This window comes from Macaca nemestrina, chromosome 7 (genome assembly GCF_043159975.1).
Source record: "Macaca nemestrina isolate mMacNem1 chromosome 7, mMacNem.hap1, whole genome shotgun sequence".
NCBI classification, from domain to species: domain Eukaryota; kingdom Metazoa; phylum Chordata; class Mammalia; order Primates; family Cercopithecidae; genus Macaca; species Macaca nemestrina.
In genome coordinates this window covers 33026920-33052273 of record NC_092131.1, presented here as the reverse complement: position 1 = coordinate 33052273, position 25354 = coordinate 33026920, and the positions used below count along the sequence as shown (strand labels likewise).

General features: G+C 45.6%; 1 protein-coding gene and 1 pseudogene across 2 annotated transcripts; one reads left to right on the top strand and one right to left on the bottom strand.

The window, feature by feature from the left end:
* Window positions 1-1588: 1588 nt before the first annotated feature.
* On the bottom strand, window positions 1589-13140 carry LOC105495790 (prospero homeobox 2). 2 transcript variants are annotated; one of them, XM_071099843.1, is made up of 5 exons: window positions 11671-13140; window positions 10014-10025; window positions 6976-7077; window positions 5367-5561; window positions 1589-3859 (listed from the first exon to the last, which is right to left on the bottom strand). In XM_071099843.1, exons 1-5 carry the CDS (start codon window positions 12967-12969, stop codon window positions 3689-3691), a joined length of 1779 nt encoding a protein of 592 aa, XP_070955944.1. In that variant the 5' UTR covers window positions 12970-13140; the 3' UTR covers window positions 1589-3688. The 2 variants fall into 2 exon arrangements, with proteins under 2 accessions (XP_070955944.1, XP_011763872.2); XM_011765570.2 differs by lacking the exons at window positions 6976-7077; window positions 10014-10025 and having other exon boundaries at window positions 12238-13130.
* Window positions 13141-23092: 9952 nt separating this feature from the next.
* LOC105495817 (rRNA N(6)-adenosine-methyltransferase METTL5 pseudogene) lies at window positions 23093-24193 on the top strand (annotated as a pseudogene).
* The last annotated feature ends 1161 nt before the right edge of the window (window positions 24194-25354 follow it).

The window sequence follows — 25354 nt, the reverse complement described above, 5'->3', positions numbered from 1 at the left end:
GTTGCCCAGGCTGGAGTGCAATGGCACGATCTCAGCTTACTGCAACCTCTGCCTCCTGGGCTCAAGCGATTCTCCTGTCTCAGCCTCCGAAGTAGCTGGGATTACAGGCACGCACCACCACTCCTGGCTAATTTTGTATTTTTACAAAAAATGCAAAATTGGAGAGACGGTGTTTCTCCGTGTTGGTCAGGCTAATCTCGAACTCCCAACCTCAGGTGATCTACCCGCCTTGGCCTCCCAAAGTGCTGGGATTACAGGCGTGAGCCACCACGTCCGGCCTTTAGGACTTTTAAAAGAAATAATTTTTATCTTTTCTTTTTCTTTCTTTTCTTTTTTTCTTTTATTTTTTAAGGCAAGGTCTCACTCTATTGCCCAGGGCTGTGCAGTAGCATGATTGCCGGCTCACTGCAACCTCAACCTCCCAGGCTAAAATGATCCTCACCTTAGCCTCCCAAGTAGCTGAGAGTACAGGCACACGCCATGATGCTGGCTAATTTTTGTATTTTCTTTTTTGGTAGAGACGGGGCCTCACCACATTGCCCAGGCTGGTCTCAAACCCCTGGGCTCAAGCGATCCTCCCACCTCAGCCTTCCAAAGTGCTGGGATTACAGGCATGAGCTACCGTGTGCAGCCAAAGATATATTTTCAAGACACTTGTAAAATTAGGTTAGGGAAGTGCAATTTTAAATTATTTTCTTCTGAGGATTCTATATTTTGTCATTGAGAGCAAGGACAATCTTTTAAAAGTGGACCTACGTAAGAGGGCTGGGTGTTAGAGCTTTATTAAAGAGTGCTGTGCTATCTGTTTGCTGTTTATGCTTTGCTCATTCTCTGATGGAAAATAAATTGTTTAGGTACGCCTTACATGTCCAGGAGATGCCTTCAGCCTCTCACCGTTTGAGTCTGGTTTGGGATTTGTATACTATATGAAACCGTGTTTGAAATAAAGGTTCCTAATGAACATTTTCCTCCATGGGATACCAATCAACTGCCTGCTTTTAATTGATAATTGGGCATTGACCCCTCAGTAGTGCCATCATCATAAACCACAGTACAGACCCTGTAGTCCACCATTGAAAAATTAGACAATTATGCAGTATTTGAACATGTCTAATCTAGGAGAGAGTAGCACCCAAAGCTGGGCACGGTGGCTCATGCCTATAATTCTGGCACTTTGGGAGGCTGAGGTGGGAGAATTGCTTGAGTCCAGCAGTTCAAGACCAGCCTGGGTAACATAGTGAGACCCCCATCTCTACAGAAAAATTTTTAAAAATTAGCTGGACATGGTGACATGTGCCTGTAGTCCTATCTACTCGAGAGGCAGAGGTGGGAGGATCACTTGAACCTGGGAGATCGAGGCTACTGTGATCGTGGCACTGTGCTCCAGCCTGAGTGGCAGAGTGAGACCCTGTCTCAAAAAAATAAAATAGCGCCCTCATATACCTTAATGGAAAGAATGACCAGACCTTTGGCAAAGTGTGATTGCTAAAAGAACATAATAACCCACTCAGCTTACACTCCATGTGTTTCCAACACAGAGGGATACACACTTGGTAGAAACAGAAAATTATAATAGAATTCTTCTGTTGGCAGAGCATATGTATTTATACATTCTTCTGTGTTTAGCTCAGTGGTTAGAGAACACTTCCTGGAAAGAGTGCAATACACAAATGTTTTCAATTTGAGCTTGTACATTTCATCTAATTGGTCCCTGAGACAAGGTTCACTGCCCTGGAGGTGACTTGGCTCAGCCTTTACACACACACTAATGAATTTCAGGTTTGGGACAGAAGAAGGGCTGCTCTCAATTGGACAATCATGTGAACTTGTTTCCCCTGTGTGCCTAACTTAGGTATGTAATGTCACTCTGGATAGAGGGTTCTTCTACTGTCTCCAGACACAGAAAACTGATTGCCCGTGCTCAGAGCACTCCATGCTTGCCTGTGTTTAAAACTTAGTTTTGGCAGATTCCTTCATTTTTGTGAAAATAGAGCAAAGATCTTCTGAGTGCAGTTGGATGTATTGGAGGGCGCTTAATAACCTTTAGCCTGTAAAGATGGGTTTGGGCTAAGTCTGTTTTGTTTTTCCTTTCATCTGTTTGAAGAGAAAATTCGAAGGAAAATTCATCTTTCATACCTTTTTATGCTGATAGTTCTAGTAATAGTTTAGGGATTTTATCTCATCTGCTCCAGCAGCGCCCCAACAGAAAAATCATGGAATTTGAGTAGCCAAATATGAAACTTGTTTTATATAGACAGGAAAGAAGCTAATGAACTCACAGACACCCCTTATCAGGACTACAAAGCCCAAGCTATGTATTACCCCCACCCAACCCCGCGTACCTTTGGCAGTGCTTACAAAGACTTGATCCTGACTAGCTTAGAAGACAGATGCAGTTACTCAGCTTTGTACGTGTCTCGCCTGTATGCTCAAGAGTGGGTCACAATTTGTGTTGGGCCAGCAGTGGGGTAAATGTTGATTTCATGAATTCCTTCATCAGTGGAAGGTCAGCCATGGACTGTAATTTTGTTACGGAGTGGGAGAATTTCCATTTCGGTGTGATGCTGCATTTGTCCCAGTTATGCCATTTATCATCTGCAAGGCTGTGCACAGCCTGTGCAAGCCTCCTGTCTGGACCACAGTTCTTCCTTCCTAATTTAAGCAGCGTGGGCCAGATGATCTCCTAAGGCCCTTTCTACCTTTCACAGTCTGAAGTTCAGCTTCTGCATATATGAGGTTGGGGCACCAATTGCATTGGTCAACTGGAGACTATTTGCATTATCCAGCTGATAAACTCTTCCAGCAGACAAATGTGAATAAATAGCAACACTCAAGTCCTGCAGAAAGTTTGTCTTGAGTTCGCTGAAATGATCAGCAGAAATCTTGGGCGGTGAAGTGCTCCTAAGTGCTGGGCAGGAGTTGTCAGGTGATGGTGCCCTGTCAGCGCTGGATGCTTACTAGGGGTGGGGTCCTACCTGAGATCCTGAGTTAGCTGCAGGAGATGGGTCCAGCATGCAGTCGGGCATCAGAAAGTCTTGGTTCCTCCAGGCTCCTGACTGTCCCTATCAACCCAGATGCCCTGGCCTCATAGGCTTTGGCGAGTTACCTTGCAGTTCTAAAGCTTCTGTTTGGTCATTTTTTAAAATGATGATAATAACTACTTTTCAGGGTGAAAAGCTTAAAGATAAAGTATGTGAAAGTATCTAGCAAATAGATGGCGTTTTATAAGTAGGAAACTAAAAACAGCAATTTGTAAAAACCCCTAATAAGATAACCTTATCTGAAAGAGGGGTTCAAAAAACTAACATTTGTGTGTGAAGAACATTGCATAGGACATACTGTCCTTTAATCCTTAACAACCTCATTTTACAGATGCAGAGATACCAGGAAGTTCCCAGGGTCACAACACCTGGAAACAATGGAGTTGAGCTTCAAGTCTTCTGATTGAAAACTTGTGTTCCTTTTACAATATACTACCAATACAGTTAGTCCATTTTATAGTTAAAGTTCAATTTCTGATGATTCTGGAAAGGGAAATAAATGATCAAAATGGTAATAGTACCTATTTTGGTAGAGGAGATTTCCTTGTGCCCTTTTTATATGACTACAGCTATATTGCCATTTAAGACAAACCCAGGAAACCCTAGCCAGTCACTCCTCACATTGTGAGATCTTAACCCCGAAACAGCTACTGGGGATAGCTGGAAGATTTGAATATCTCTGGGATGTCACTGTCCAGTTTCGAAATAATTTTATAAATGGGTTTCTTCCAGGAAGGATCTGAGTCTCTCCCTGCGGAGACAGCCCTGAAGAACTCCTGTAACGTCAAGCTGGCGATTTCCAAGAAGCAATCTGGAACCTGCATTTCCAAAGAGACCCACAAGAAAGAAAAGACGTGATGTTGGGGAGCATTGGTGCCAGAACCCTCACTAGCGGATGCTGCCTGTTTCTTGGGAAGTGGGCTAGGAGCATCCCTGCTCCACCGGCCCCTGATTCTGCAACCCTAGGAATCCTCTGCTCCCTCATCAGACACAAACCTTGATATGACAGCTCCAATGAGAAAGTCCTGGGAGAAGGTGAATTAAGGACACTTCCTTTGTAGGAGAAGCTGATCCCGCTAATGGGTGACTTTTTACTAAGTAGGTCAGAAAATCTTACTGAAAGTAAATCTGTGGCTCAAAGAGACTTTGGTATTCTTTTCCCTAGTACTAACTGTGGAAGGAGTGCCCCCAAGCTTCTGACTGTCATACCTCATTCCACTGCCTTTTAGGGCTGGGTCTGAAGAGCTTACACTCCTGCTTTCAGAGCCGGTTGACAGGAGTGCTGTTCTAGAATCCTAACACAGACTGGCACCATGAATGATCGGTTGCCGCACCGCCAAGCTCCAGACCCAGCTTGGCTTGGGGCTTGCCGCCACTGCAGGCCAAGTAACCACCCTGTGTGGAAAGATGCGGCAGTGCTGCCTGTCCCATACTGGCCCTGACCCCTTGAGCCTCAGAAAGGGAGACATGGACAATTTTCCCCACAGGTAGCCTTAGCTTTCCAAACGTATTCTGACTGACCAGTCAACCAGTGGATGACCACAGTTCTTGTATTTCTTGGAGGTATCAATAAACCACTCTTGGTGATCACAGTCAAGGGAGAAAGCAAGAAGAGGGAAGTGTAATCTGTGACCAGATATACCCAGCACCTGCAGAATCGGATGCCAGCCTGACAGAGCTGTCGGCTGTGCATGAGGCACCACGCATCTCTTGATTAGGAATGCGCACCACTGACACCTAGGCTCACCCTTCACTGATGCTTTACCTCTGAGGTGCCACCAGTGTGCCTTCACAGGGATCCCCGAGGGACTGAGCTTGAGTGTTGTTTATTGTTATTTCCAGAAAGGATTTGAGGTGATTTGAGGGGCCTTCCATAGAAGGCCCACAGATACACTTTCAAGGGAAAATACAGATAAGAACCAAATCATGAAAAGCATAGAAATTGTTGAAAAAACCTAGGCCAAGACTAGGTGTCACAACTGAGCTCAGCATTCTGTCCTGAGCCTCCTGGCACTAAGGCAAAAAGGTCAGTAAATAATGTAACTTGATAACGACAGGGTATTCAGTCTAAGATGGTATAACACCTGGCAGACCTCTCCCTAAGCTTCAGAATGAAGCCTGGCTGTAGACTCAGTTTGCTGCTTCCACCTGTTGCCCGAGTGAAGCTATTGAGGCTGTGATCTTTGTGGATGATACAGAGATTGGCCCAGGCTGCCCTGGCTGTCAGTAACTTAAGGAGACACAGAAGGGGGATCTTTCCTAAAACTCGAATCATGTAGGGAAGACACTCATCAGACCTCATGGGACCCCAGTACATGGTCTTACCTCAAAGTCATTTCCCTTGTTATAGTGCATATTGAGAGCTCGAAAAAGTTCTGAATTGCGGAGAACCACCAGCATTTTGGGATTTGTGACACCATCTGAAATTGCTTGCCGGGCAGATTTTTCCATTTGGATGTAATAAAACTCACGAAAGTTGCTGAACCACTTGATCATCTGGGAGGTAATGCAGCGGTTGAACTGTACAAACAAGAGGTCCATCCAGTCAGACATTTGCCACGAGGTGCTCTGAATTAGAACCGTCTGCTTCCAGCTCAGTATAGGGGTTCATATACATGGCTTTAACCAGCATTAACAGGGGCTTCCTTTAAAAAAACAAGCGAAGCCACCGCTGTTTTCCAAGCCTATTCAGTAATACTCGGAAAAATCTAAATTGGCTTCAGTACCTGTTATAACAAATTTTTTTTTTTATATATGCTAGATTCATGAGGGTTGTTTTACCCATGAAAAGCTTTATGTGGTGTTTGAGTGGGACTTAGGGGTCAAGACCAGTGTGGTGCCAGATTTTGCTGCACCCAGGTGGATTGCATGGCAGGCCTGGGGCCTTCTGCCTGGATAAAGGGCCAAGGGAAGGGCAAGGTATAGGTCAGGGAGCAATTTATTAGCAACTTTGAATTGTGGAATGAATTGAAATCAACATCAGAGGTTGCTTCAGGGATCAACCAACCAACTGAATATGAGGAAAGAAAAGTTTGAATGATGTAGGCCAAAAGTATTAACAGCTCCTAACCCAACACCCAAGGTAAAGGAGGCCCTCAGAAACCTTTTATGGGAAAAGGAGAGGTCTGGTCCCAACAATTAGTTTGATTTTCCTTATTGTCACACTTCATCTGTATGTACTTTCACTCAGTTTTGAACTATAGCAACTTGAACATAAATTTGCCAGTGTCTGATACACACACACACACTCTCTCTCTACATATATATATATATGGTTTTTTGTTTTTGTGTGTTTTTTTGAGATGGAGGCTCGCTCTGTCGCCCAGGCTGGAGTGCAGTGGCGTGATCTCTGTTCACTGCAACCTCTGCCTCCGAGGTTCAAATGTTTCTCCTTCTCCTGCCTCAGCCTCCGAGTAGCTGGGATTACAGGCGCCCACCACCACGCCAGCTAGTTTTTGTGTTTTCAGTAGAGACGGGGTTTCACCATGTTGGTCAGGCTGGTCTCGAACTCCTGACCTCAGGCCATCTGCCCACCTCGGCCTCCCAAAGTGTTGGGCTTACAGGCGTGAGCCACTGCACCCAGCCTATTTTTTCTTTTTCATAGTGTCCCTAGCCAAGGCAGAAAACTAGCCAAAAAGGCCACTAACTAGTGTTTCTCTTTCCCTCTACTTTTCCTGCCCATGTGTTTCTGTTTGGGGGGATTATCTACAGCTCAGTAGCTTAAGAATTTAGACAGCCAACCTTTCTAGCCTAACGTTATTCATGATTATTTGGGTAGAGTCTCAGCCCAGAAGTGGACATTGCACCGATTCCATCAACAACACTAAGGGGAGCTTGAAGAGCACATATGATGACCTAGGACTTGCCTCACACCAGGCGAAACACTGTCACGTGGGAGTTCTGCAGAAGCTGCAATTTAGTTGAGTGACTTTACCTGAACATCAGGAAAATAAGCCTTCAGGAGGTTGGAGCTGGGATATCGTGCGAAGAAAAACATTAGTTTGGCCTTCTTCAAGTGACCAGGGTTTAGACCTTCCTGGATTTATCTCAGTGTCAAGGAAAATGAACACTTTAAAATGCCAGTTTATCAATTAACTAGTGAATTCCTTGTTCCTGTGGTTTCTATTTGATTTCGTTTTGTTTTTCTGATTGGAATTGTGTATTTCCTCCATTTTTCTGTCTCTGGAAACTCTGGTCAAATAAGCTGAATGCCATATATGCACAGTTAAGTCACAGGATGTGAAAACCATCTCGATGTGGAAAAGTTATGTACCATAGATGATGTCAAATACAGTTTGGTGTATTTTTTGTGTGTGTGTGTGTGTGTGTGGTGTCCCAGTGGGATGGGAAGAGATGGCAGTTCTGTCCCAGATAAATGATTTCAAATCCCCAAGCGGAGATTTACTTCCCCCCTCTGCCTCAGTTTCCTCAGCTGTAAAACGAGAAGAATAAGCTAGGTGGTCCCCATTCTGGCTGTCACTCTTATCATTGCCTTTGTAGTGTTGCCTTTATAACCAGGAAACATCTAAGCAAGCTGAGTACCAGCTCACATTTTGCTCTTGCTCAAGAAGCTTAAATGGTTGGGTGGCACCCACTCTCCATTTGCCTGGCAGAACTGTCCTTCATCTTTCAGGTCTCAGCTCAGAAGCTCCCGCCTCTGTTAAACCCTTCCTTGCCAAATTAGGCCTTCCTTACCCTGGGCTGTGAAGACCCTTTGTACAAACTGTGTCAGCAATGACCTCATTGGAATTTTTACTGCATGTTTGTCTCCTCGTTTAGACTGTGAGCTCCTTGAGAGTGAGGACCTTATCTTTTCATCTTGGTGCCTAGCCCAGTTCTAGGAACATAGTAGGTGCTCAATAAATATTTGTTGTGTGAAGGAGTAAGTGAGTGAACGGTCAACCTTAATCCATACACATATATGGAAATTATGTTCCAAACTATACCTTACTCTGGGAACAGACATATTCCTTCCCCTTTAACAAGAGTTGGAGAATTGTGATGTGACTGCCTAGCACTGGAGCAGGACAGAAATGAAAAAAAGATTCTTACACAAATACGCCTTGCATTTTCAGGGACACTCCTTAGGCTGGCTGAGAAGCATTACACAGAGTAACTTGGGATCTCAGATCTGAGAGCTGTAGCTTAAGACAATTAAGACTTCCACATAGGGCCGGGCGCGGTGGCTCAAGCCTGTAATCCCAGCACTTTGGGAGGCCGAGACGGGCGGATCACGAGGTCAGGAGATCGAGACCATCCTGGGTAACACAGTGAAACCCCGTCTCTACTAAAAATACAAAAAAAAACTTAGCCGGGCGAGGTGGCGGGCGCCTGTAGTCCCAGCTACTCGGGAGGCTGAGGCCGGAGAATGGCGTGAACCCGGGAGACGGAGCTTGCAGTGAGCTGAGATCCGGCCACTGCACTCCAGCCTGGGTGACAGAGCGAGACTCCGTCTCAAAAAAAAAAAAAAAAAAAAAAGACTTCCACATAGGACGAATCTGTTTAACCAGAAGAAACCAGACCAACTGACTAGTTATAGGTGGCCCAGGCACCTGGTTGCTGCACAGAAGGCCCCTCCCTGCTACCCCATCAGCCCTACTTATCCTTCCTACAGATCCACAAGTGCTGTGGAAAGAATCCTGGATTGGGATTCCAAAGACCCACTTTCAGACACTGATTTTGCCACCTATTAGCTGTGTGACCTTGGGCCAGCCACTTAACTACTCTGAGCCTCATTGCTAAGATGTGCAGTATAGTGATTAAAGCTTGTACTTGGCCATCAGATCCCGGGTTTGAATCCTGGTTGCTCATTAGTGTGTCTTGGGGCTTTGGGCGAGTTAGCTCCTTTCTCTGTCTCTGCTTCTTGGATACCCAATCTTAGAATGGATGCTTGAGAACAGTGAGATAATACAGGTCTAAACCCCTTATCTGAAATGCTGGGCCAAATGGAGTTCAGGTTTCAGAATTTGTTAGCTTATAAAGATAATATGATGTGTGTACCACGCATTCATTAACATCCACAGCTGAGACAGTCTATAATCCAATGGCATTCACATTTCTGCAGCAAAATGTATGACTTACTAAGTGGGATAAAATCTATAAATAGCCTCCAGTCAGTGCAGGCCAGGTTTTGCTACCGAAAAAAATATTGCATCAGTCTTAGGTGGGGGGAAAATCATAGGGCTTTATGGGTTTCAGAATTGTAGCTAAGTGGTGGTGGGTGCATATGTGTGAAATGCTGGTAGCAATGCCTGCCACGGAGAAAGTGTTCTGTCAGTGCTGCCCTCATGATCTTCACATCTGCCCTCCCTGTGTCACAGGATGTCATGTGAACGTAAACGTTCTTTTTATGCTGTAAAGCAGCTTGCTCTCAGGTGGTTTTCATGGTCCACAGGAATAAATCTCTGGTCTTGGAATATAGGCAGCAGGAATGGGGGAAGAGTTGGGGGGCCAGGGGGCCCCAAGTCATTCCAAAGATAGTCAAATACTTCACCCATGCAGCCAGTCCTGGCTTAGGTATTTCTTAGGATAGGCCCCAAACCTCCAGAAGCTCTCTGAGCCAAATCCCCAGTTTGGGGGGGGGCAGCAACAGGCACATGTAGGTGCTCAACAAATAGCAAATTCTGGGGGACCATCTGCCTGAGGTGTTTTTGCAGCTGTCTGTATTTAATGGAGAGTCAACTAGTGGTTATCAAAGGCCCAGACAGTTGGCCTTTCTTATAAAGAAAAATCTGTCTGTGGTGGAATCTCTGCCTCCAAGAGTGGTGGCAAGTGAAGTGTTCTCAGCGTTGCTTTTACAGTTGCTCGCTGACTTCCAGGTTAACTTTGGGGTGTTTCCAACACTTTTGACCGGCAGGGGGCGCTCGTGGCATTTAGGACACAAAGGCAGGGTCTGGCATGGTAATGAGCTGGTCCCACCCCATCCCACTGCCCGCACAGCAGCTGCCAGGCAAAGGACACGACTGTTCCCACCTGGATATGCAACTCCACAGACTCATCAGCCACTGGAGATTCGCCTCAAAGCTGCCCACAAGAAGCAGCAACGTGAGCACAGCTAGCTTAAAAAGCAACATCCAGGCCGGGCGCGGTGGCTCAAGCCTGTAATCCCAGCACTTTGGGAGGCCGAGACGGGCGGATCACGAGTTCAGGAGATCGAGACCATCCTGGCTAACACGGTGAAACCCCGTCTCTACTAAAATACAAAAAAAAAAAAATTAGCCGGGCGAGGTGGCCGGCGCCTGTACTCCCAGCTACTCGGGAGGCTGAGGCAGGAGAATGGCGTGAACCCGGGAGGCGGGGCTTGCAGTGAGCTGAGATCCGGCCATTGCACTCCAGCCGGGGCAACAGAGCAAGACTCCGTCTCAAAAAAAAAAAAAAAAAAAAAAGCAACATCCAAAATACATTCTCAAGAACTCAAGTTCTGCAAGACGCTTGTTGGAAGTGGATTATTCTATGGGTCATATGGGTTTGGGGCTGTATACATTCTCCTCTTAGAGCTTCCACTTACTCATGTTAAAGGCTCTGAGAATTCCTGCAGAAAATAAACCATCTCAGTATTTCCCCAAGGTACTTTTTCTCCTAACTCAACAATTATTTATATCCCTAGGGTTACTCTGGGAAATACATTAAGAGAGTAGCGTTTGCTTAAGGGTTGCAAAGATGATGCAATAAGATCCAGACCCCTGCAGATCAACCTGGGCCACTCAGGCCTCCTCATGGGGAGCCTCCTCTCCCTTCATATGCCCAGCCCCTAGTCTCCAGGCACTCCCTTGCAGCTTGGAAGTTGTTCCTTAAACTGAAGACTTCTGGCCATTTCCAGCTGTCTCTCTGGGTTTAATCCCCGAGGAAAACTTTTTCCATCTGGCCCAGAAGTTTCTGGTCCCTCATATGCTCCCCATGAATTATCTACACAGTACAGAATTTTTGCTTGTAGAGTTATGGGGTTGGGGAGGCCATACCTCAGATGAGGTCATTCCTTTGACCTTCTCCTCCTGAGTGTATGGACAGCTGACAACCAAATTATGGGGTTCTTTCTTCCGTAGGGTATTTGTTGTATTTCGGAAGCCTATTTGAGTCTCAAAACAAAACCCTTTACACCCAAAGGAATAAGTCAAGTGGCAGAACCCGATGGGTCATAGAAGAAGGTAAGTAAACCTTCCCAGGTCCTTAAATTCCAGAATGTGGTCACCACTTTAAGCTGAAGGCCCAGAGCAACATTAAGAAGACCCTGAGTGATCTGTCGCCACCTCCTCTTCAACTTTCAGTTTTCTTGTTTCTCTGCACAGTGCCAATGATATTTTAATTTATTTTTTGAGACATTTTTTCTCTCTGTTGCCCAGCTAGAGTGCAGTGGTGCAATCATAGCTCACTGTAACCTCGAACTCCCGGGCTCAAGCTATCCTCCTGCCTCAGCCTCCTGAGTAGCTAGGACTACAGGCGTGCACCATCATGTGCAGATAATTTTTTACTTTTAGAGATGGGGTCTAGCTATGTTGTCCAGGCTAGTCTTGAACACCTGTCCTCAAGTAATCCTTCCACCTTGGCCTCCCAAAGCACTGGGATTATAAGCATGAGCCACTGTACCTAGCCAACAATGAGAACTTCAATTGCTATTAAAGGATATGTGGACCGAAGAGAAAGGCAGTGCCTCAGTGACGGCATGCAGGCCTCCCTGTTCCATCTTCACCGAGGGAAGAAGGGGCAGACTTTCCAGATGGGCAGAGGTGAAAGGCAGGGGACACTGCTGCTGGCTCAGGACCAATGGTTGTGGTTTAGTAGTTCTCCAAGGTCGTCGGGCGGGCTCTGAGGAGGGGTGCCTCTGGGAAGATGAGTCCTGAGGAGGACTGCTACTCCAATGGCCATTGTTGCATCCATAACCCAGTAGCTCGCTAAGAATCTGATTTTCCTGGATGTGGGAAGGTGCAGTCAAGGGACAGTTTGCTGGGAGATCCTGACAGCGTTTGGGGATCATTCTTGGAGGGATAGGGTACCTAGGAGAATCTAGAGGCTTGGCCAGTGACAAGTTTCCTACTGGGACCCCAGCTTGTAGCTGGACCCTCCTGGGCAAGGCAGCCAAAGCAAGTGGATCTTCACAGGCCTCTCCCACAGGAGGTGAGGGCTCGCTTCTACCCTCTGGCATCTGCCCCTGGAAACTTCTGCCCAGATGAGTCAGGCGGCCTGGTGGATCCAACAGTACCTTTTGTAATACTGAATCCACAGCCCGGGATACTGCCCTGGTCAGCTCTTTCCTCAGAATCTCCAGCGAATCTGGTGCTCCAGAAGGAAGGAACCTGGGCTCCTCAGATGCTTGGTGTTTTTCTGCCCCAGAGAGGTCCTTGCTGGAACCCTGCTGGTGGTCACCATCCACAGCCCAGGGGCGAGGCCCACAGCCATTCCCCTGCTTTGCACTCAGAGGGCCTTTCCGGGTGCCACAGCCTCCTGGCCCCTGAGCTGTGTCCCTGGGCTTGGCAGCCTGTAGGATGTGCTCTTGCAGATGTCTTAGCTGTTGCTTCAGCAGGTGAAGTTGTTCTCTCACACGAGGGCCCCCCTTCCTGTTGCCCTGGTCCCAGGCAGGGAGTGGCATCAGGAGGCCTTGCTGTGTGGGAAGGCTCTGCTTCCTCTTCCTCTCTCGGGCCTTCTCTGGGCAGCGTGGGCTGTCCCCAGCTTGTGCACTGCCTGGTACCAGAGGATTCGGGGAGAGACACATGCCTCGGACGATGGTTTCCACTCTGGCCCTCTTCGCCTGGATGTGCTCATCACCAAACCATTCGGGGTCTGCAGGGCTGGAGCTGGGGACCTGGCTCCAGGGAAACTGGGAGTCTCTACCCAGCTCTGGAGGAGATGAGCTTCTCTCACCTTCCATGCAGGCTTCTGCCAGGTGGGAGCAGATCTGGGGCTGAGGAGAAAGCAAGATGGAGTTTGGATCCATCCCAGGCACTTGTTTGGGGCTTCAGGAATTCCTCCTCCTTATTTCCTCAGCTAGAAGTGCACCCAGAATGAGCTGGGCTTCCTTCTCTGCACTTACAATGGTGAAGAGCCACTGTCACTAAGGAAAGATTCAGATTCTGGGATGCCAGGGCTCATGAACCTTCTGGGCAGACTCCTGAAATTAGAGACAGGAAGAAAACAGCACATGTGACTTTGAACAGTCCTTTTAAAATTTGAATGTGCAAACATTCAATGCGATCCTGTTAAAGTGCAGATTTCAGTTCAGTAGATCTAGGGTAGCGCAGAGATTCTCCATTTTAAACCAGCTCTCAGGTAATGCTGATGCTGCTGGTCTCAGAACCCCACTTTAAGGAGATTCTCAGAGTGATCTTACAGGGAGAAAAATCTTCTCCTGCTTGGGCATAACAATAAAATAATAATAATAATATCATAGTGGCAGCCACCTGAACAAGTGGCATTATGCCAAGAACTCTACGTCCATTGCTTAATTTAATTAATTTGTCATAACAGCTCCATGAGAATGTGATCATGCCTATTGTCTACAGATAAGGAAACAAGATCAGAGAAGAAGCTACTTCCCTATGGTCATGCAGTTAGTAAGTGACAGACTGGGGTCAAACCAAGCTTTGTTTGATTCAGAGTGACTTTTCTAGTGACTAAGGGCAACAGAATCACCCAAGGCACTTTTTAGAAATAGCAAATTCGGCAGGGCACAGTGGCTCACGCCCATAATCCCAGCACTTTGGGAGGCCGAGGCGGGCAGATCACCTGAGGTCGGGAGTTTGAGACCAGCCTGACCAACATGGAGAAACCCTGTCTCTACCAAAAGTACAAAATTAGCTGGGCGTGTCGGTGGGTACCTGTAATCCCAGCTACTTGGGAGGCTGAGGCAGGAGAATCACTTGATCCCGGGAGGTGGATATTGCCATGAGCCGAGATCGGCTCTGCACTCCAGCCTGGGCGTCAGAGTGAGACTCCTTCTCAAAAAAAAAAAAAAAAAGCAAATTCTGACCGGGCACGGTATCTCACCCCTGTGATCCCAGCACTTTGGGAGGCCAGGGTGGATGGATCACCTGAGATCAAGAGTTTCGCATTGAATGTTTGCACATTCAAATTTTAAAAGGACTGTTCAAAGTCACATGTGCTGTTTTCTTCCTGTCTCTAATTTCAGGAGTCTGCCCAGAAGGTTCATGAGCCCTGGCATCCAACATGGCCAACATGGTGAAACCCCATCTCTATTAAAAATACAAAAAATTATCTGGGCGTGGTGGCATGCACCTGTAGTCCCAGCAACTCGGGAGGCTGAGGCAGGAGAATTACTTGAACCTGGGAGGCAGAGGTTGCAGTGAGCCGAGATTGTACCATTGCGTTCTAGCCTGGGCAACAGAGTGAAATTCTGTCTTAAAAATAAAAAAAAAAAGAAAAAGAAAAAAAAAAACCATTGCTGTCCTAACTCTCGGAAAAATCAGATTACGCATTCAATGTTCAACTATTTATTGAACAACTGTTTAAAGAGCACCTGCTGTGTGTCGGGCCTTCTTCTGGGCACATGGAGTGAGCAAGATCAGTATGGTCTGCCCTCCTGGAACAGGCCGTCTGGTAGGGAAAGCAGAGAATAAGCAAACAAATATATTTTCAGTGTGTGATACCTGCTGTGAAGAGAAAGCACAATAAAGGGTTGGAAACTGGAGAGAGTGGTTGGGGAGAAGGAGGGAGCTATTTCAGGAAAGGCTGCCTAAAGCTGTTTTATTCCCACAAAGCATCAAAGTACACTATACTCCAACTATGTCACTTGCTTTCTAACTAATAATAATCATTAAACTGAGCTGGGCGCGGTGGTTCACACCTGTAATCTCAGCACTTTGGGAGGCCGAGTTGGGCGGATCACGAGGTCAAAAGATCAAGACCATCCTGGCTAACACGGTGAAACCCCGTCTCTACTAAAAATACAAAAAATTAGCCGGGCGTGGTGGCGGGCGCCTGTAGTCCCAGCTACTCGGGAGGCTGAGGCAGGAGAATGGCGTAAACCCAGGGGGCAGAGCTTGCAGTGAGCCGAGATCTTGCCCCTGCACTCCAGCCTGGGCAACAGATGGAGACGCCAACTAAAAATAGTCATAATCATAATCATAATCATTAAACTGGTCGAATTGATATTTTAACCAACGGGGACCCTACAACGATACCCTGGACATGTTAAATTTGATATAAGTACTAGACAGACATCTAAATGTCAAGATGTCAAGAAAGCAATTGGAGGCCGGGTGCGGAGGCTCACGCCTGTAATCCCAGCACTTTGGGAGGCAGAGGTGGGTGGATCACAAGGTCAGGAGTTCAAGACCAGCCTGGCCAACATAGTGAAACCTTGTCTCTACTAAAAAAAAAAATACAAAAATTAGCCAGGCGTGGTGGCACTCACCTGTAGTCCCAGCTGCTTGGGAGGCTGAGGCAGGAGAATTGCTTGAATCCAGGAGGTGGAGGTTGCAGTGAGCCAAGATCACACCACTGCACTCCATCCTGGGTGACACAGCAAGACTCCATCTCAAAAAAAAAAAAAAAAGAAAAGAAAAGAAAACCAGAAAACAATTGGAGAAATAAGACTGGGGTTCAGTCGGGGAGATCTGGGCTAGAAATATAAAATTGAGGGTCGGCCAGGCGCGGTGGCTCACGCCTATAATCTTAGCACTTTGGGAGGCCAAGGTGGGCGGATCACAAGGTCAGAAGATCAAGACCATCATGGCTAACATGGTGAAACTCCGTCTCTACCAAAAATACCAAAAATTAGCCGGGCGTGGTGGCGGGCGCCTGTAGTCCCAGCTACTCGGGAGGCTGAGGCAGGAGAATGGTGTGAACCCAGGAGGCGGAGCTTGCAGTGAGCCGAGATGGCACCACTGCACTCCAGCCTGGGCGACAGAGCAAGACTCCGTCTCAAAAAAAAAGAAAAAAAAAATTGAGAGTGGTCAGCATGTGGCTGGATGAAGTCACAAAGGGAGTGAACGTTGACAGACAAGGGAGGAGGGCCAAGGTCCAAATCCTGGGACACAGGGACATGAAGAGGCTCGGGGCACGAGCTGGAATCGACAAAGGCAACTGAGAAGGAACAGTCAGAGAGGCAGAAACCGAGGGGTGTGCGAGGTCCTGGGAACCAAGTGAAGTGTTTCTAGGAGGAGGGAGAGGCCAAGTCACAAAGGGATCGTAAATTGACCATTTGAATTAGTAATGTGGAGTCACTGGGAATCTTGATCAACAGTTTTGGTGGAGTACAGGGAGAAAAAGCCTGACTGAAGTGGATTTAAGGGAGAGGACAAGAAGAGGAGTAGGTGACACTGAATTTGACAACTCTTTCAAGGAGTTTTGTAAAGAGGACAGAAATGGGACAGTGCTGGAAGAGAAAATAGGGTCAAGAGAGAGTTTTTCAAGGCAGGCAGAATAACAGCATATTTGTAGGCTAATGACAATGATGCTGCAGAAAGATGAAATATGTTAATGTAGGCAAGAGGGGGAGAATTTCTGGAGCCATGTGCTTGAGTAGGAAGGAGGGGAAGAGATCTAGTGCACACACGGACAGATTGACTTTACACAGAGGAACGCTCGGTTCATCCATGCAGCAAAAGGAAGAACAGTGGATGTACACCAGTGCAGGCAGGTGGATAAATGCGATGGGAACTGGTGGAAGTTTTCTTTTGATTGTTTCCCTTTTTTCAATGACATTGTCACTGGTATTAATCCTCTAAAATGTAGCTCTGCTTATGCCCCTCTATGGAATCAGTCTTTGCTAGTTTCCTATGGACTAGAAGGTTCAGGTGTCTCAGCTCTTCGCAAACATGGTCTTGATCTAACTCCTCTTGAGCCACTACCCTCAACACTTGCCTGTGTCCAGCTGTCCCGGACTTTGTGTTCACGGAACAGGCCAAGCTCCTTCCAGCCTCCGTGTCTTTGTGTTTACATTCTCTCGGCCCGACCAGCCCTTCTCCCACTTTTCCACTGACAAACTCTTACTCCTCCTTCAAAATCCAACTGAAATGTCACTTCCTCTCTGAAGTGATCAATGCATCTTCCCCTTTAGACTGTGAGCTCCTTCTTTGCGTCCCCAAGTAGTGCCTGACTGCCAGATGTCACCAAACAGATGTTTGCTAACTTCATTGAATCAATTGTCCATAAATACTTCATTTATACTGATTTTTGTCTCCTCAATAGACAATACTTTATTTCAGATCTCTCCAGCACCTAGCATGGAGACTTGTGCATGGAACAAAATCAATGCAGACAGAAAGACAGACGGTAGATAGAGTCATTGATTAGAAGAGCATAGAACCACTACCATTGCTGAATCTCCCTTCTGGGTTATTCAAGGTATTGTTTCTGAGGTTCCGTGTAGTCTGTGTGCTCCAGAAGACAGATCTACTAGGGTAACAGATGGGACCAGTGTGTTTAATGAAGCAACAATGAACAGAAATATCTTGAGGCCAGAAACTGGAAATCCAGCCAGACTCCACCGTGGTTGGGTGCCCAGAGATGTTTACGCCCATGCAATCATGGAAACTCTGCCTCTGGGCTGCTGAGAAACAGGAAACCTCTGTGCTGAGGCCGGCGTGCTGCCCACAGCCCTTTATCTGGGTAAGTCTGCATGAAGCCGTGATGCTTTCTGTTTGAAAATTAGCTAGTAGCACTCTCATGTTCACTGATGGAGGTAGCAATTGTCACAATCCTTTAAAAATAGCTTTATTGCACCTCTTAGATGATGAAAGTAGTGTAGGATCATTTTACTTCCCAAATATAGAAATGTATTAAGAGGAAAAGAAAGAAACTCTAATGCTGCTCCCAGAGAAAATCAGTTAAAATTTTGGTGTTCATCATTTTTGCCAAACTCTTTTCTCCACGTACAGAGAAGTTTATAATTTCTTGTAATTACATACATATATACAAAAAAACAAAAATGGTATTATAGATATATAGTTTTATGCCCCCATTTTTAATCTTTCATGTGGATGAATATCAATCTACAGCAACATTGTGAAAGCTGATAATATTCCATTGTATGGATGTACCCTAATTTAGTTAACAAGTTCCCTTTTGATAGATTCCTTCTTATATTTTCACTATTATAGAAGCAACGACAAGATAGTACGAAGATGGAGAACATAGACCCACAAGTCAGACTGCCTAGACTTGAATCCCTAGAGCCACTTAGCTAGCTTTGTGACCTCTCTGTACCTCAGTTTTCTCATCAGTAAAATGGGCATAACCATAATATCTATGGCTATTGTGGGATTCATGTCTGGATCCAATAAGTTAACTAAAGTTATATTTTTAGAACAGTTCCTGGCACTTAGTTATTGCTGATAAGTTGTAGCTATTGTTATGAATAATATTGGGATTAACACTCCTACATATATCTTTGGGGACTACACTTCTAGAAGTGAAAATATCGCATCAAAGGCTAAGACTATGTTAAACTGTTCTACTTCTTTTCTAACTGTCCTCCAGAAATGTACCAGCTGAATGGGGGTAGAGAGGAGGGACTGAAGGAGAACCTTCAACGTTTTTTTTTTTTTTTGAGATGGAGTTTTGCTTTTGTTGCCCAGGCTGGAGTGCAATGGCACGATCTTGGCTCACTGCAACCTCTGCCTCCCGGGTTCAAGCGATTCTCCTGCCTTAGCCTCCCAAGTAGCTGGAATTACAGGCATGCACCACCACACCCAGCTAATTTTGGATTTTTAGTAGAGACGGGGTTTCTGCATGGTGGTCAGGCTGGTCTCGAACTCTCGACCTTAGGTGATCTGCCCACCTTGGCCTCCCAAAGTGCTGGGATTACAAGTGTGAGCCACCATGCCCAGCCTCAACTTTTACTCTGTATATTTCTATATTAATTGAATTTTTATAAGAATATATTCATGTGTTACTTGTATATATATACTTTTAAATAGCCAATTTGTGCTCCTACCAATGTATCTATAAAAGGACATAAATCTCCTTATCTTTATCAACACTGGGCATTGTCTTTTAAATCTTTGCCATTGTAATAGGTGACGATGTTACCTCATTATGTGTATTTCTTTGATTCTCAGTAATCTTGCGTAGTTTTCATATATTTTTTCGAAACATTCATGGATTATATATTAGGAAACTTAAAAATGTTTATACCATTTGAATCTGTGAGTCTATGTCTATGAAGTTAAGCCAAGAAAATGATGGCTAGACTCATAAACTTATGTCAAAGATGGCCATCCAAGTGTTATTAATAAGAGCAGGCACTGGTTAAAGTATGGTATAATCTAAATGATGCCATATTATGCAACCATTTTGAAAAATAGTGTTTAAGTAAAGTTTATGTAACATTATTTTATAAAACTGGAGTGGGGGGTGTAAGAGAAAATTAGATATTAAAAATACAAAGAAAAATATGAGGCCAGGTGTGTTGGCTCATGCCTATAATCCTAGCACTTTGGGAGGCTAAGATGAGAGCTTGAGCTCAGGAGTTTGAGAGTAGCCCAGGCAACATGGTGAAACCCTGTCTCTCCGAAAAAAAATCTAGCTGCGTGTGGTGGTTTGTGCCTGTAGTCTCAGCTACTAGGGAGGCTGAGGCAGGAGGATCACTGAGACCAAGAAGCTGAGGCTGCAGTGAGCTCTGATTGTGCCACTGCACTCTAGCGTGGGCAACAGAGTGAAAGTCTGTCTCAAAAAAAAAAAATATATATATATATATACACACATACACACACACACACTTAAATTATAGAGAAAGAAATACATCAAAATGTTGTTTATGGGTAATAGAATCACAGGTAATTTTTTTCTCTATTTTTTATTTTTATTTTTCTGAGTTTTCTATATTTTTAATGGATATGTTTTCAGTTTTGTAATGAAAAAAGGCAATCTTGCCTTTGTTAATTAAAAATTTGCATGTATGGAGAAGGCTATGCATGTTGAAGGCAGGGGATATATGGAAAATCTCTGTCTGTACTTTCCATTCAATTTTGCTGTGAACCTAAAACCACTCTAAAAAATAAAGTCTAGGCCAGGCGCTGGAGCTCACGCCTGTAATCCCAGCACTTTGGGAGGCCAAGGGGAGCGAATTGTCTGAGGTCAGGAGTTTGAGACCAGTCTGGCCAACATGGTGAAACCCTGTCTCTACTAAAAATACAAAAAAATTAGCCTGGCATGGTGGTGGGTGCCTGTAATCGCAGCTACTTGGGAGGCTGAGGCAGAGGAATTGCTTGAACCATGGGGGTGGAGGTTGCCATGAGCCAAGATCAAGCCACTGCACTCCAGCCTGGGGGACAGAGCGAGACTCCATCTCAAATAAATAAATAAATAAATAAATAAATAAATAAATAAAGTCTAGACAGATGTGGTGGTGCTTGCCTGTAGTCTCAGCTATTCAGGAAGCTGAGGTGGGAGGACTGCTTGAACCCAGGAGTTCAAAGCTGTAGTGTGCTATGATCACGCCTGTGAATAGCCACTGCACTCCAGCCTGGGCAACAAAGTGAGACCTTGTCTCTAAAAACATAAAATAAGTAAAGTCTATTTTTCTAAAAACACTGCACTTTTTTCTCATTGACTCTTTTCAAGATACATATTCCTGGGTACCAGAAATAAAAAACCCCACTGGAGAAGCAAATTTAGCTACAAACACAAACATAGAACACAGGGCTCATAAGATAACTGTGAAGGTACATAGGATTTTATAGCTGGAAAATGTAAAATGAGGGTGAGTTTGAATTTCAAGTATATAATGGATGACATAAAGCTAGATGTGGTAGCTCATGCCTGTAACCCCAGCGCTTTGGGAGGCCAAGGCTCAAAGATCGCCTGAGCCCAGGAGTTCGAGACCAGCCTGGGCAACATATCAGATCCCATCTCTGCAAAAAATAAAAAAATTAACAGGCGTGGTAACACCTGTCTGTGGTTCCAGCTACTTGGGAGGCAGAGGTGGGAGGACCTCTTGAGCCTAGGAGGTTGAGGCTGTAGTGAGCCATGATAGCACCACTGCACTCAGCCTGGGCGACAGAGCAAGACCCTGTCACAAACAAACAAGCAGGAACCTAAGAGAGAGGCTGTGTGTTGTCTCTTTCAGCTTTGTGTTAGAGCACCTGGACATGAGCTGAAAAGGAATAGCCAGTGTCTGTGGCATCATCACCTGCACAGATCACCTCCTACATGGCAGCCTTTCTCCCTGTGGATCTGTGCCCTTCCATGGAATATCCCTGGAGAGCTCTCGAAGCTCTGCCCCAGTGGGACAAAGGGGAAGGGCTGCCTATGGGGCCAGCTGAGGTGAGACTGGCAGCTCACAGGTCATGTCTCCCCTTCTGTAATGTGTACACATTTAGGGAACAGCAAACACCTTAGATGCACTTCAGCTGGGTCATGGGAGAACCAATCAATAAAGCAAGGTGGGCTATGGAGAGTCCTTAGGTAAAAGGTACCTCATGAAGCCCAAGAGATGCTAACTCATTCTCATCACTGTCATTGAAGCTCAAATCAGATTTATACAAGAAGTTTTATTGTTATTTCCTTGATAAAATTCCTGCCTGGTTTTTGATGGGAAAATACGTTTTTCTTTGCAGGATTTTGTTCATTCATTTCCCAGATTCAGTTGGATTCCAATTGGACCAGCCTTGTGCTTAGTAGATGACCACCCAACATGATTGGAAAGGTAGGGAGGAAAATGCCTTATCCTGAAACAACTGCTTTTACCTTCATCAACACTTATCATGGGATCTAAGGGCCCACCACTGGCATTTCATAATAATGATGACTTAATCACACCTACAAATATATACATTTTTGCCTTATCCACTGTACTCCTGAACAGCCTCCCATCCAAATACTTGCCAGACAGAGCTAACTTTAGCTACTGATGAAGACTTGTTTAGGGTAGCACATCTCAAAGTCACATAGCGTTTGTATGCTTTACAAAGGCATTTTCATGGCCGGGCGCGGTGGCTCAAGCCTGTAATCCCAGCACTTTGGGAGGCCGAGACGGGCGGATCACGAGGTCAGGAGATCGAGACCATCCTGGCTAACACGGTGAAACCCCGTCTCTACTAAAAAATACAAAAAACTAGCCGGGCGAGGTGGCGGGCGCCTGTAGTCCCAGCTACTCGGGAGGCTGAGGCAGGAGAACGGGCGTGAACCCGGGAGGCGGAGCTTGCAGTGAGCTGAGATCCGGCCACTGCACTCCAGCCTGGGCGACAGAGCGGGACTCCGTCTCAAAAAAAAACAAAAAACAAAAAACAAAAAAAAAACAAAGGCATTTTCACATACAGCCTTGTCCTGTTTCATTCTCTATGATGAGAGGCCCCTTGCACTGTCCCCGCTCTGCTGCAGATCGGAGGCCACCCATCCATCTCTGGTCCAGCCCTGAGCAGCTCTGTTCACTGCACTGGCTGATGACAGAAATGAGGAGGGGGGGTCAGACTGACAGGCCCAGGCCACACAGCCCTGTCCATCACAGACACAGACACAATGGAGTCAATGGAGTCAGAAGCCCTGGTGGTCTGTATCAATGATGGCTGTGCACTATGGAATGATCTACCAGGTATTAGACCTGGGGGGGAATTGTTACCTATGTTTTTTTCTTTTGAGACGGAGTCTCGCTGTGTCACCCAGGCTGGAGTGCAGTGGCGATCTCGGCTCACTGCAACCTCCACCTCCTGGGTTCAAGTGATTCTCCTGCCTCAGCCTCCCGAGTAGCTGGGATTACAGGCACGTGCCACCACACTCAGCTACTTTTTTGTATTTTTAGTAGAGGCAGGGTTTCACGATGTTAGCTAGGATGGTCTCGATCTGCTGACCTCATGATCTGCCCGCCTCGGCCTCCCAAAATGCTGGGATTATAGTCGTGAGCCACCGCTTCCAGCCCATTGTTAGCTCTTATGTGAACTTACACAAATTAACTTTGCCTTTTTCCCTTCAGTTTCTCTGCCTGTAAAATGGAGTTGATAACAGTCACTCTCCTAGGATTGTGGTGGGGAGGATCTCATGTGATGGGCCCTGCATTCTCTGGTGCTGGAAATAGGCACTCCTTAAACTGGTTTCCTTTCCTCCTAGGGTGGGTTTAGGAGCCCCCACAGCCATAGAACTCTAGAGCTGGAAAGGGCTTAGGAGCATCTGGTACAGTGGCTGGTCTCCAGATTTTTATATTTTTAGATTTCAACCATTCATTAAATGAAGAGGTCTTCTGGCCCTGGCCAAGGTGCCAGTCGCCTCCTGAGATCCTGTGCCTTCAAACCCTGAGAGTCTATATTTTTAAAAAAACAGAATGAAGGAATTAAGGCTTAAGGAACTAGAGAGTTGCCTGCAATAAGTGGATAGATTCGAAAAGGCCAAGCTACTTCTAAAACAGTATCCCACCAAGCTTCACATTGCAGCATGTATGCTCTATGCAATCTATAACCCTTATGATGACATTGAAAATGAATTTTTTGCAGACCTAGGCTGTAGTTGTGGAATGCTTAGCATCGGAACTGCAGTGTTAGGAGCAGGGTTGTGTGTTGGATTTGACAGAGATGAAGACGTATTGGAAATATTTAACAGGAATGTGGAAGAGTTTGAGTTAACAAATATTGACATGGTTCAATGTGATGTGTGCCTGTTACCTAACAGGATGTCAAGTCATTTGATACAGTAATTATGAATCCTCCTTTTGGGACCAAAAATAATAAAGGGATAGATACGGCTTTTCTAAAGACTGCTTTGGAAATGGCAAGAACAGCAGTATATTCTTTACACAAATCCTCAGAGAACATGTTGAAAAGAAAGCTGCAGAATGGGAAATCAAGATAGATATGATTTCAGAGCTTCAGGATGACCTGCCAGCATCATACGAGTTTCTTCTTCTTTTTTTTTTTTTTTTTTTTTGAGATGGAGTCTCACTCTCTTGCCAGGCTGCAGTGCAGTGGCATGATCTTGGCTCACTGCAACCTCTGCCTCCCGGGTTCAAGCGATTCTTCTGACTCAGCCTCCCAAGTAGCTGGGATTACAGGCGCCCACTACCGCACCGGGCTAATTTTTGTATTTGTAGTAGGGACGGGATTTCACCATCTTGGCAAGGCTGGTCTCGAACTCCTGACCTCGTAATTTACCTGCCTCGGCCTCCCAAAGTGCTGGGATTACAGGCATGAGCCACTGCGCCCAGCCCATACAAATTTCATAAAACTAAATCAGTGGACATTGGAGTGGACCTAATTCAGTTTTCATTGTAAAAGCCCCCCCAAAACAAAAGTAGTTTAAAACTTACTTAAAATGAATAAAAAATTGGTTTACGAAAAATAAAAAATAAAACAAAGAGGAAAGATATTGGACCAGTTTGAGAGTTACTGACATTTTATTTTGCAGGTAAAGGCACAAAAAGTTAGTATACAAAAGACTCTATCTACCATCACTTTTATTTCCTTTTTAAAATGTTTTCATCTCCCTTCACTGACACATGATTTTTATTTCTTAAAGAATCTTGGCCGGGTGGGGTGGCTCACGCCTGTTATCCCAGCACTTTGGGAGGCTGAGGCAGGCGGATCACCTGAGGTCAGGAGTTCGAGACCATCCTGGCCAACATGGTGAAACCCCGTCTCTACTAAAAGTACAAAAATTAGCTGGGCGTGGTGGCATGTGCCGGTAATCCCAGCTACTTAGGAGGCTGAGGCGGGGAGACTTGCTTGAACCCGGGAGATTGAGGTTGCAGTGAGCTAAGACATGCCACTGCACTCCAGCCTGGGTGACAGAGCAAGACTCCATCTCAAAAAAAAAAAAAAAAAAAAAAAAAAGAATCTTAACCACCTTGTTTTTAAAAGAATAAAAGGGGGAAAGGCATAATATACAAATAAGTTTAGCTTTGTGAAAAACTCTTTACAATGTCTTTTCTCATTTTTCTAAATACCAAGGGAAATGTCACAGACTAGGGTTAGGGATCCTGGGATCTTCATGACATGCCTTTACTTTATGGGTGAGGAACCGGGAGCCCAGAGAGGTAAAGTGACAAGCCCAAGGTCACACAGCAGCTGCAATGCCTCCTTGCTCTCTAGGAAAACACCCCTGGGCATCAGAGATCCTTTCATGTGGCTGTCCAAGCACTTGGGCTGGCAGTTAGGAGGTCTGGGCTCTACTCCCAGCGATTGGCCCTAAAGTCGCACTTTCTGCATTCCAGCTTTTATAAAACGGAGATGATAATCACCCCTTCATTCAGAACTTGGGTGAAAATCTAATGAAAGAAGAGCTTCGAAAGGGCTCCGGAGATGCATACACGGTATTATGGAGTGAGGAATTAGGGAGTGAAATGTCTCCATGTCTATAATTTGCCTGAAAGTATTTCAGCCAACAAAAATAAGCAAATACATATGAACAATTGTTAAATCTAGGTGATGAATACA